Source organism: Protobothrops mucrosquamatus, unplaced genomic scaffold (assembly GCF_001527695.2).
Source record: "Protobothrops mucrosquamatus isolate PMUCROS unplaced genomic scaffold, P.Mucros_1.0 scaffold3153, whole genome shotgun sequence".
Taxonomy (NCBI): Eukaryota; Metazoa; Chordata; class Lepidosauria; order Squamata; family Viperidae; genus Protobothrops; species Protobothrops mucrosquamatus.
Window position 1 is genome coordinate 5,316 of NW_015389153.1, and position 12,250 is coordinate 17,565.

The window sequence follows — 12,250 nt, forward strand, 5'->3', positions numbered from 1 at the left end:
CCCCTTTGTAGCTTGTCTCCCCCCCCCAACACATCCTCTGAGTCAAATCATTTCAGTGTTCAATGACTAAATTCTCCCTGTGATTCTCAGTTTCACCCCAGCCAGGAGTATCACCTTTCACAAAACACCCCTTAAGTCTCCAGAACTGCAGACTTCTTTCCCCATTTTTTGGCAATCGGAATACCTAACTGGCCAAACCGATGCGATATCACAGAATTGCCGAAAGGGACCTGCCTTCCCTCTGGGTGTCTGCAAGGTGAACCTCAAAAAGTGTGGGAAGGAAAGAAAAAGGCCTGTGTAAATGTTGGAACACGTGGAGCTTGATTTAAGGTGCTTTCCCCCCCCCCCCCCGACAGCTGGGAATCTTTTATTTCATATTGAGTGTTGTTCAATTGGAATAACGTCCAGGAAAGATCCAGCAAAGGTTTAATACTTCCTCCTGCCCTCCCCCCTCTTAATTCTGCACTACGATTCTGTTTAAAACATCCATTCACACGGTGCTAGTTTCTCTAACCATCGAGGATCGCTTTCTTCGCTCGCACAAGGCAGCTAAATTTTTTTGCAAAAGGAAGTCGAAAAAAGGTCCTGGAACTCCCGCTGGTTCTCGCTTCTCAAGCCCGGCCGCACGTGGGAATTCACCTCTTCACTAGACATGCATTTCTTGTCACAGAACGCTTTCCCAGACACGCCTCTGGGAGCTTCTTCAAGACCGTCCCAGTATCCTGATACCCGCAAGGAATAGAATAGAGTAGAATAGAATGGAATGGAATAGAATGGAAGAATAGAATAGAATAGAATAGAATAGAATAGAGATTAGGAATAGAATAGAGATTAGGAATAGAGTAGAGTAGAATGGAATGGAATAGAATGGAAGAATAGAATAGAGATTAGGAATAGAATAGAATATAGAATAGAGATTAGGAATAGAATAGAGATTAGGAATAGAGTAGAATAGAATGGAATGGAATAGAATGGAAGAATAGAATAGAATAGAATAGAATAGAGATTAGGAATAGAATAGAATATAGAATAGAGATTAGGAATAGAATAGAATATAGAATAGAGATTAGGAATAGAATAGAGATTAGGAATAGAGCAGAGTAGAATAGAATAGAATGGAATGGAATAGAATGGAAGAATAGAATAGAGATTAGGAATAGAATAGAATATAGAATAGAGATTAGGAATAGAATAGAGATTAGGAATAGAGTAGAATAGAATGGAATGGAATAGAATGGAAGAATAGAATAGAATAGAATAGAGATTAGGAATAGAATAGAATATAGAATAGAGATTAGGAATAGAGCAGAGTAGAATAGAATAGAATGGAATGGAATAGAATGGAAGAATAGAATAGAGATTAGGAATAGAATAGAATATAGAATAGAGATTAGGAATAGAATAGAGATTAGGAATAGAGTAGAATAGAATGGAATGGAATAGAATGGAAGAATAGAATAGAATAGAATAGAATAGAATAGAATAGAGATTAGGAATAGAATAGAATATAGAATAGAGATTAGGAATAGAATAGAGATTAGGAATAGAGCAGAGTAGAATAGAATAGAATGGAATGGAATAGAATGGAAGAATAGAATGGAATGGAATAGAATAGAGATTAGGAATAGAATAGAATATAGAATAGAGACTAGGAATAGAATAGAGATTAGGAATAGAATAGAATAACTTTATTGTCACTTTAAAGGTACACTAATCAGCATACATTAACGAGATTATGCACATGCACACACACACACACACGGCACAGAAACAACACAAGTCTAGTTCGGATCAACCCTTCTCTCACCCCCCCCCCCCAAAACGTCCCTAGGAGCGGGGCGTCCTGTTTGGGGAGGCGGGAGGGGGCGCTTGGATGGGCTGACGTTTCCTTGCCCCCTATTTAACCATCTTCCCCGGAGTGGACGCGAGGCCACGACGCGCGACGTGTGTGTGTGTGTGTGTGTCCGTGTCGAGGCGGAGTGGAATGGAGTGGGGGGGCGCGTCCATCCTTCCTGCCCAAGCGCGAATCCCCTTTGCCATAAATGGTCACCCGCAACTGCAGCAGCAGCAGCGGCGGCGGCGGCGGCGGCGGCTGCAACGCAGCCAAGTCGGGTTTGGCGGGCGCGGCAAGAGCGCGGAGCCTCGCTCCGGGAAGGCGCGTCACTGGGGCGGGGGCCGCCCAGCCTGCAACTGCCGGCCCGGAGTCCGGACCCAGCCTCGCCGGCCCGGGATGGACGATCTGGGTAAGCGGTAAGAAGCGGCCGGAGGGAGCCCCCCGTCTCCGCCGCCGCCGCCGCCGCGTCCTTTGGGTCTCCACCTCTTTCTCTCGCCCCTTCCCCTTTCGCCACTCGGCTTGCTTTTTTTCCCCCACCGAATTCCCGGCCGATCTTCCCTTCTTTGCATGCCCGGTCGTCATCCCCCCCCCCCCCCGCTCTCTTTTCTTCCCGGACGGCGTTCTCGTTCTCCTCTTTCCCCCCCTTCTCCCTCCTTAACATTCCCGCCTTCCTTTATTGCTGTTTCCTCGGCTTTCTTTCCGCTCTTTCCTCCCTTCTTTTCATTGACAAACGGGGCGGGGGGGTGGGGTGGAGGGAGAGGCTGATGCCGTCGCTGCACGGCTCCCCCCCCCCCCCAAATTCCACTTTTTCTTCTTCTTTCTCTTTCTCTCTCTCTCTCTCTCTCTGCGTCGCTTTTTCTTTTTTTCCGCGCAACGGCNCCCCTTTGTAGCTTGTCTCCCCCCCCCAACACATCCTCTGAGTCAAATCATTTCAGTGTTCAATGACTAAATTCTCCCTGTGATTCTCAGTTTCACCCCAGCCAGGAGTATCACCTTTCACAAAACACCCCTTAAGTCTCCAGAACTGCAGACTTCTTTCCCCATTTTTTGGCAATCGGAATACCTAACTGGCCAAACCTATGCGATATCACAGAATTGGCGAAAGGGACCTGCCTTCCCTCTGGGTGTCTGCAAGGTGAACCTCAAAAAGTGTGGGAAGGAAAGAAAAAGGCCTGTGCAAATGTTGGAACACGTGGAGCTTGATTTAAGGTGCTTTTTTCCCCCGACAGCTGGGAATCTTTTATTTCATATTGAGTGTTGTTCAATTGGAATAACGTCCAGGAAAGATCCAGCAAAGGTTTAATACTTCCTCCTCCCCTCCCCCCTCTTAATTCTGCACTACGATTCTGTTTAAAACATCCATTCACACGGTGCTAGTTTCTCTAACCATCGAGGATCGCTTTCTTCGCTCGCACAAGGCAGCTAAAATTTTTTGCAAAAGGAAGTCGAAAAAAGGTCCTGGAACTCCCGCTGGTTCTCGCTTCTCAAGCCCGGCCACACGTGGGAATTCACCTCTTCACTAGACATGCATTTCTTGTCACAGAACGCTTTCCCAGACACGCCTCTGGGAGCTTCTTCAAGACCGTCCCAGTATCCTGATACCCGCAAGGAATAGAATAGAGTAGAATAGAATGGAATGGAATAGAATGGAAGAATAGAATAGAATAGAATAGAATAGAATAGAATAGAATAGAATAGAATAGAATAGAGATTAGGAATAGAATAGAATATAGAATAGAGACTAGGAATAGAATAGAGATTAGGAATAGAATAGAATAACTTTATTGTCACTTTAAAGGTACACTAATCAGCATACATTAACGAGATTATGCACATGCACACACACACACACACGGCACAGAAACAACACAAGTCTAGTTCGGATCAACCCTTCTCTCACCCCCCCAAAACGTCCCTAGGAGCGGGGCGTCCTGTTTGGGGAGGCGGGAGGGGGCGCTTGGATGGGCTGACGTTTCCTTGCCCCCTATTTAACCATCTTCCCCGGAGTGGACGCGAGGCCACGACGCGCGACGTGTGTGTGTGTGTGTGTGTGTGTCCGTGTCGAGGCGGAGTGGAATGGAGTGGGGGGGCGCGTCCATCCTTCCTGCCCAAGCGCGAATCCCCTTTGCCATAAATGGTCACCCGCAACTGCAGCAGCAGCAGCGGCGGCGGCGGCTGCAACGCAGCCAAGTCGGGTTGGCGGGCGCGGCAAGAGCGCGGAGCCTCGCTCCGGGAAGGCGCGTCACTGGGGCGGGGGCCGCCCAGCCTGCAACTGCCGGCCCGGAGTCCGGACCCAGCCTCGCCGGCCCGGGATGGACGATCTGGGTAAGCGGTAAGAAGCGGCCGGAGGGAGCCCCCCGTCTCCGCCGCCGCCGCCGCGTCCTTTGGGTCTCCACCTCTTTCTCTCGCCCCTTCCCCTTTCGCCTCTCGGCTTGCTTTTTTTTTCCCACCGAATTCCCGGCCGATCTTCCCTTCTTTGCATGCCCGGTCGTCATTCCCCCCCCCCCGCGCGCTCTCTTTTCTTCCCGGACGGCGTTCTCGTTCTCCTCTTTCCCCCCCTCCCTCCCTCCCTCCCTCCTTAACATTCCCGCCTTCCTTTATTGCTGTGTCCTCGGCTTTCTTTCCGCTCTTTTCTCCCTTCTTTTCATTGACAAACGGGGCGGGAGGGGGGTGGGGTGGGGTGGGGTGGAGGGAGAGGCTGATGCCGTCGCTGCAACGGCTCCCCCCCCCAAATTCCACTTTTTCTTCTTCTTTTTTTTTCTCTCTCTCTCTCTCTCTGCGTCGCTTTTTCTTTTTTTCCGCGCAACGACGGCCGCGGTTTTTATTTTGGCACTCAACTTTTTTTTTTTTATCTTTCCCCAAACTTAACCCCACGCCCTTCTCTAACCCCCCCCCCTTGCAAGATCCCCCCTTTCCTCTCAGAGTTCTTCACGTGTTGCATGAGGGTCACCTCCCTTTTTTGCCCTTGCCAGAGAAGGGCGGTGCGGGGGGGGGAACTGTCTAGCTTCAGACGAGAACGTGGGACTGTGTGTGTCTTGCAACCCGGAATGGGACTGCTGCGTTGGAACGCGCGTTTGCGAACCCGGGTTTGCCTTTCGCCCTAAGGTCCAGGTTTTTTTTTTTTTTAAATACGTTGAGGGAATTCGCCTGACGTTCCCCGAGGGAACCGTCACGTGTGAATGGGGCTTGTCCTGCTTTGCAAACTTTCCGGATGGCGGGTTCCCACACCCGTGGCCTCTTGCGGTCTTTTGCCTTTCTCCGGGGCCTCTCCCAGCCTCTCGCTCATCCTCAGAGCTGGCCGGGGGGGGGGGGGGGGGGGGGGGGGGGGGGGGGAGGGAGGGGGAGAGGAGAGGAGACGGGGCCTTTCCTCAGCCCTTCCCTACTCAAGAAGGAAGGAATGCTATTTCTCAGCGTATTCCTGTGGCTTTGCGGAATTGCTGAACCAGCCTGCTAGACCAGCTTGCTTTGCAGCCTTCATTCTCGTCCCCTGCCTTGTGCATCCTACTACGGCTTCAAGAGAAGTCACACACACGCAGAGAGAGAGACACACACACCACACACACACCTTTGCCTTGGCAGAAAGGAATGAAGTCCTGGATCCATCACTTCAAAAGGTATTACGATGCTGTAAAATACCATTGTATCGTCTTCCGGTTTCCCCCGAAGCTGCCGCTGGAGCTCAAACCTAAATTTTACCCAGTCTGACCCTGTGCAGAGACTACAAAGCCCATCACCTCCAGCTCCTTAGTGGAGGTTGTGTGCAACGTAAGGTTGGGGAGGCCTAGCCAAGGCAGCAGCTGCCAAACCCTCAAAGAGGATTCTTAGCATTTGTTTGTTCGGTTTTCTTTCCCCCACTGCCCCTCCGTGTGACATAAGCTCCCAGTTTTCCAGTGGTTTTGGTCATTGGCATCCTCAGATGTTTTTTTTTAACTGGAATGAGATGCAGACTTTCTGGCTGTTGGTCTGAATTAGCGTTTCGCAAACTTAGCCACTTGAAAATGTACGGATTTCGAATCCCAGAATTTGCTGGCTGGGAATAGCAATAACAATAGCACTTAGACTTATATACCGCTTCATTGTGCTTTACAGCCCTCTCTAAGTGGTTTACAGAGTCAGCGTATTGCCCCCAACAATCTGGGTCCTCATTTTACTGACCTTGGAAGGATGGAAGACTGAGTCAACCTTGAGCCGGACACAATCAAACTCCTGGCAGTAAGCAGTGGATGAGCCTGCAATAGTGCAGTCTAACCACTGTGCCACCATGCGGTGGTAGGAGTTGAGGTCCACAGATCTTCAAGTGACACTGGTGATACAAATCTTCTTATGTGCAGGAGATCAAGCCATCATTTAATAGGGCTGGAAGGAGGACTTTCACACTCCGGTGTCAGGGTCAGATGGAGCTCGTCTGCCCCATCCCGCAATGCATGCTCATGGGTAAAGGCAGATACTTCTTGTCTAAGCTTCATTCCAACCTCTGTAAATATATATATATATATCCTATATTAGCTTCTGCATTCTCTAAGATGGATTCCATAAGGATTTGCAAAAATACCTCTTCTACAGAGCAGGAAGCAGACTCGGGGTCCTGAACTGGGCCGTAACCTTTTGCAAAATTCTCCCAGTGATCTTGATTGGTGGTTAGCTCCCAGCCCAGCTTGGCCTTCCTTGCAGGACTATTGTGGAGATGCAGTGATGGCTAGAGGAAGCTGGGCAGGATTACAGTAGTAGGAAATAAAATGAGAATGAAGTTGCTGATCTGGTCTGGATTTTCCAATGGGACCCTCTGACTGGGACATTGGGGTGAAGGATCCAGGCTCCGAAGAAGGTGACGGTGGCTTTCCCCCCCCCCCGTCTCTTTCCCTCCTCTCCCGCCCCTTTCCATGTCTTACCCTCCCTTCCAGCGCATTGCATTCCTGCCTCTCCCTCTGTGGTTTCTCCCTAGACGCATTTCTGCCCCGTGACATCAGACCAAAAGGAGCAGGAATGAGAGAGACCTTTTTTCATCCCCTTTCCCCCCTTTTTTTATGCCATCCCAGAAAGCGGCTGGAAAAACAGCCCCCTTTTCTAATTAGGATTTCCAAAGCGTTCTCCTTCTGACACCCTCTTCCACTTCTGTCCAAGGATGATCTGAGGATGAGAGCCTGTATTGGCTGGCAAAGAGAGGGGTATGGAAGGGAAGTCCCTTGCTGTGGGGTGGAGAGCTGGAAGGCTGTGGGTCAGGGGAGAATGCAAGGGATAGGGGAGATGTATCCATAAAAATGTGAGGGGCCGGGACTTCTGGATAAGGACAGATGCAAAAGCCACATCTCCAGCCTAGAATTCCCTCACAGTTGGAACAATTAATCAGTGGAACTGCTTGCCTCCAGAAGTCGTGAGTGCTCCAATACTGGACCTTTTAAAGAAGAGACTGGACAACCATTTATCCAGAATGGTATAGAATCTCTTGCTTGAGCCGGGGGTTGGACTAGAAGACCTCCAAGCTCCCTTCCAACTCTGTTTATCCTGTTACTCTTTGGGTACTGGAATCGGTCACTAGGAGATTAGACGAGACCAGAGTTTGCCAGACTGTTTATTGTGGAAAAGATTTTTTTGTGTTGTGGGGCCCCTCTTTGGAATATAATTCCTCCCCCCCCCCCATCAGATTTGCCCTGATCCTACTTTCACAAGACATTTAAAACCTGGTCTTGCCATCAAGCCTGGAGTCCCCATAGTGTGAGTGAATCGATTTCTTGCATATATTGATCGTGGGATACTCTTGAGGGTCCTCGTCTGCTATTTTATGTTAGTTCTGTTTATCATTTTGGTAGTGTATTTATTCTGTTTTAATTGCCAGCCACCCAAAGCCATGTACATGAGATGGGGAGAGCATATAAATTTATTAAACAAATACATAAATTTTCAAGAACAATTAAAAATAACCTGATTTTCTCAATAGGAGTCAGCTGCTTAAAGAGTTGAGGTAAAAAAATTAGATTTCTTTTATCCCACTTTTATTATTGATTATAGATCATTCGAAGTGGCAAGCATACTTAATACTCCTTCCTCCTATTTTCCACACAACAGCCCTGTGAGGTGGGTTGGACTGAGAGAAAGGGAATGGCCCAAAATCACCCAGCTAGCTTTCATGCCTAAGGCGGGACTAGAACTCATCATCTCCTGGTTTCAAATCTGGTGCCTTAACCATTAGACCAAATAGGCAAAAAGAAAAAAAGAGAGAGAGACAGAGAAAACTAGACCAAAGGTTTGCTGGGAAAGTGTACGTATTTGCAGATGTGAAACACATAAGAGGCCACAGTATGAATTATAATCCAACATGGGAAATCTGAATAAAAATAGAACATAGTATTTGAAAAGATCATTCGACCCAAATACTTCCATGTAGCACGTTTCTGTGTTGTCCTGGTGTGATTAGCTGCTGCTAATTTTTCTTCAGTCTACATAGAGTCAGAATGGCACTTAGAATTTATAAGCACTTAAAATTATCGTGGAGGAAATACCAAACTGCCCTAGATTTTGGGGAGGTAATAATGGCAGCATTTAATAGTTGGTAGACTAGTTGCCGAGTCTGGGCCCCTCCAGAATTCCCAAAATTGTTGGCTGGAATTTTGAAAACTCTGGTCCAGGGGTGTCTAACGTTGGCAACTTTAAGACCTGTGGACTTCAACTCCCAGAATTCTTCAGCCAGAAAAATTCGGAAAGTTGCAGTCCACAAGTCTTAAAGTTGCCACGTTTGGACACCCTTACTCGACGGCCTTACTCTACGCTTTCAGCCATAGGGCTACCAGCTTTCCAAAACTCCAGCAGTGTTTCTTAACCTTAGCAGCTAATATATGTGGACTTCAACTCCCGGAATTCGTTAGACAGCATATTTGTGCATTCAAAATGAATGGCTAAGCTAAGGAACTAAGGAGAAACTTCCTGACAGTTAGAACAATTAACCAGTAGAACAACCTGCCTCCAGAAGCGGTGAATGCTCCAACACTGGAAGTTTTTAAGAAGAGACTGGACAGCCATTTGCCGAAATGGTATAGGGTTACCTGCCTGAGCAGGGGGTTGGACTCGATGACCTCCAAGGTCCCTTCCAACTTTACTATTACTATTACTATTACTATTACTATTACTATTACTATTACTATTATTATTATTATTATTATTATTATTATTATTATTATTATTATTATTATTATTATTATTATTATTATTAAAAGATGGACTGCTTAAGTCAGGGGGAGACCTTGGAAGACCCGAGCACTGCCAGGCAGAACAGAAATCTTATTTAAATTACTAGAACAGTGTTTCTCCAACCTTTATAATGTGTGGACTCCAAGCAAAGTTGTTTGGGGAATTCTGGGAGTTGAAATCCCCACATCTTAAAAGGGGCCAGAACTGAGAAATAGAGAATTGTATGAAGTCAGGAAGAAATACAATAAGAGAAAGATATGTGAGCTGCTTCTTCCTATAATTTGGAGATCAGTAAAAACAGAACCATCTTTATCTGTGTGTTTTGCATTAGGTGGCCCTTCACGTTTTGGGCTGTGTAGTTTGTAATCTAATTGATGTAAGTAGAGCATAGAAGCTACCCCAAAGTAGCTACAATTGGATGGCATATCAGCCCTGCAAGTAAATAAAACAAATATTTGTTAGATTTATATCCTGTCTTTTTTTCTAAGACAGCTGCTTCTGGTTTTGGGAGCCAAAAATGTCAGCATGGCTGGCAGAGATGTACAATTAAACCTCTGCCCCCCCTTTTTTTATACCTGTGTGGCACATTTTAGAAAAGGATCAGAGCTTGTTCCCACCGTTGTACCCACAATTTCTATTTTTTCTCACATACAGGTAGTCCTTGACTTACAACCGTTTGTTTAGTGACCGTTTGGAGTTATAATGGCACCGAAAAAAAGTGACTTTTAACCATTTTTTCATCTTACAACCACTGCAGCGTCCCCATGGTCACGTGATCAAAATTTGGGCCCTCGGCAACTGGGATGTATTTATGATGGTTGCAGTGTCCCAGGGTCACGTGATCCCCTTTTGCGGCCTTCTGATAATCAAAATCAATGGGGGAAGCCAGATCCACTTAACAGTCATATTACTAACTTAACAGTGATTCATTAAACATCTGTGATAAAATAGGACATAAACTGAGGCAAAACTCACTTAAAAAGTGTCTTGCTTAGCAACAGAAATTTTGGGCTCAATTGTGGTTATAAGTCAAGGACCACTTGTATCCCATGTGGACACTTCAACAGCTCCATGTGCCTCAAAGGAGATTTTGTGGTATTTATCCCCGTGACAGACAAACAAGATGGAGTGAGTTTCTGTAGTTAAGGATGGAGTCAAATCTGGGTCTCCTCACTCCTGGTCTGACACGTTTATCCCAAACTACTCCTGTGGGCCATTGTTTAAATCAGCTGCTGTTCTCCCAAATAACTCTTAGGATCTGACCAGCTTGCAGGACATTGAATTTGGGGTGTGAATGTGTGTGTGTGCGTCAAAAGGACCTCTGTAAAACTCGCTCTTGGTGGAAGAAGCTTATTGCACAAAAGGTTAATTGTGTGGAAAGCCGTGAGTGTTTCGGAGGATTGAAGAAGATGCAGAAAAAGACGGAACAAAATGGAACAGCAAATCTGTACAGGGAAATTATGTCAGTGTCACAAATCCTGGGCTTTTTAGTCCAAGAGCATGCTTTGAATACGAAGCAGTGAGAAAGTTTCTGAGCATGCGCAGAGGACCATCCCAAGGGAGCCTGGAGCTCAGAAGCAGTGCTGACAAGACAGGAGCAGAAATAGAATTATGAAGCTCTTCTTACCTACAGTAGATCTGTTCTCTTCCTCCTAGCCTATGGCATCCTGTCTTGTCCTTTTATTTTTAGCCTTTTATTTTTTATTTTTAAAAAAAGGCTTTCAAGTCAGTATTGACTCCTGGCAACTGCCTTGACTACACCCTGCAGGTTTTGGTTTTTTTTTGGCAAGATTGCAGAAATGGTTTGCCATTGCCTACTTCCTAGGGCTGAGAGACAGTGGCTGGCCCAAGGTCATCAAACTGGCTTCGTGCCTAAAGTGGGGCTAGAATTCAGTCTCCCAGTGCTTTAACCACTACACCACACTGATTCTCTTTTTTTTAGCCCAGTCCCTCTCTGTTTTTCTTATTTGGTCCTCATCTGGATCAATATGATAAAAAAATATAACTGACTAAAGTTGATATTAGAGGATTTTATGGCAAAGTGAGATTAAGGGCAAAGTGATTTTTGAGCAAGGACTTACTGGAAATGGCTTGGCATCACAAGAGTGGAATTTCCTATTGTGTGACTAGTGAGGACTAGTGACTTGGACAAGCCTCCACTTTGGTTAACTGCTTCGAGTTAAGACACTTGGGGGCCAGGGATTTGGTGAGGCCCAAACTTTGCAAGTTTCCACACACTTCCTTGCATCCGAACATAGCTTTTGATGCAGAAGAAATGAGTTTTATGCTTCAGTTAGCCCAGTGGTAGGCAACCTTGGCTCTTTTATGACTCGTGGACTTCAACTCCCAGAATTCCTGAGCCAGCCATGCTGAGGGGAAAGAGAGAAGTTTCCAAGCTGAGCCATGCTGGGTCAGGAATTCTGGGAGTTGAAGTCCACGAGTCATAAAAGAGCCAAGGTTCCCTACCCTTGGGACTGAAGTATGTAATATTTCAAAATTCCACAATGGAATACAATGTTGGGGCCAAATAGAGATAGTCCTTGACTTACAACGGTTTGCTTCGTGACCGTTTGAAGTTACAACGTCACTAAAAAAGTGACTCACGACCGTTTCTCACACTTAGGACCCACGGTCACGTGATCAAAATTCGGAGGCATGGCTACTGGCTCATATTTCTGACGGTTGCAGTGTCCCAGGTTTATGCGATCCCCTTTTACGACCTGACAAGCAAAGTCAATGGGGGAGCCAGCTTCACTTAACCGCGTTACTGACTTATCAACTGCACTGACTCACTTAACAACTGTGGCAAGAAAGGTCGTAAAATGGGGCAAAATTCACTTAACTGTGTCACTTAGCGACAGAAATTTTGGGGCTCAATTTGTGGTCGTAAGTCGAGGACTACCTATATAGATGAAGCATTTCTCCCTTTTGTTGGAAGTTCCACTTAAAAATCATTCTAAATCCTCGAGAGATTAGAAGAAAGAAAGAATAGTTTCACGAATGTATGTTTGTTTTAGGTTTGTCACCCTCTTTTATCTTGCCATTACGGTGCCGGGAACATTTTGAGATTGTTGTGCAGGGTGTGTGCCTTATTATTTTATTTTTATTTTATTTTATTTTATTTTTTATTTTATTTTATTTATTTTATTTTATTTTATTTTATTTTATTTTATTTTATTTTATTATTTTATTTTATTTTATTTTATTTTATTTTATTTTATTTTATTTTATTTT

General features: G+C 45.8%; 1 protein-coding gene across 1 annotated transcript in view; it reads left to right on the plus strand.

Moving 5' to 3' along the window:
• Positions 1–3,968: 3,968 nt before the first annotated feature.
• Positions 3,969–12,250, plus strand: part of TGFB1I1 (transforming growth factor beta 1 induced transcript 1) — a 33,563-nt gene continuing 25,281 nt past the window's right edge. The window contains exon 1 of the mRNA XM_015826492.1: positions 3,969–4,159. Coding sequence (XP_015681978.1) covers positions 3,969–4,159 — 191 coding nt within the window. The remainder of the gene's footprint in view (positions 4,160–12,250) is intronic.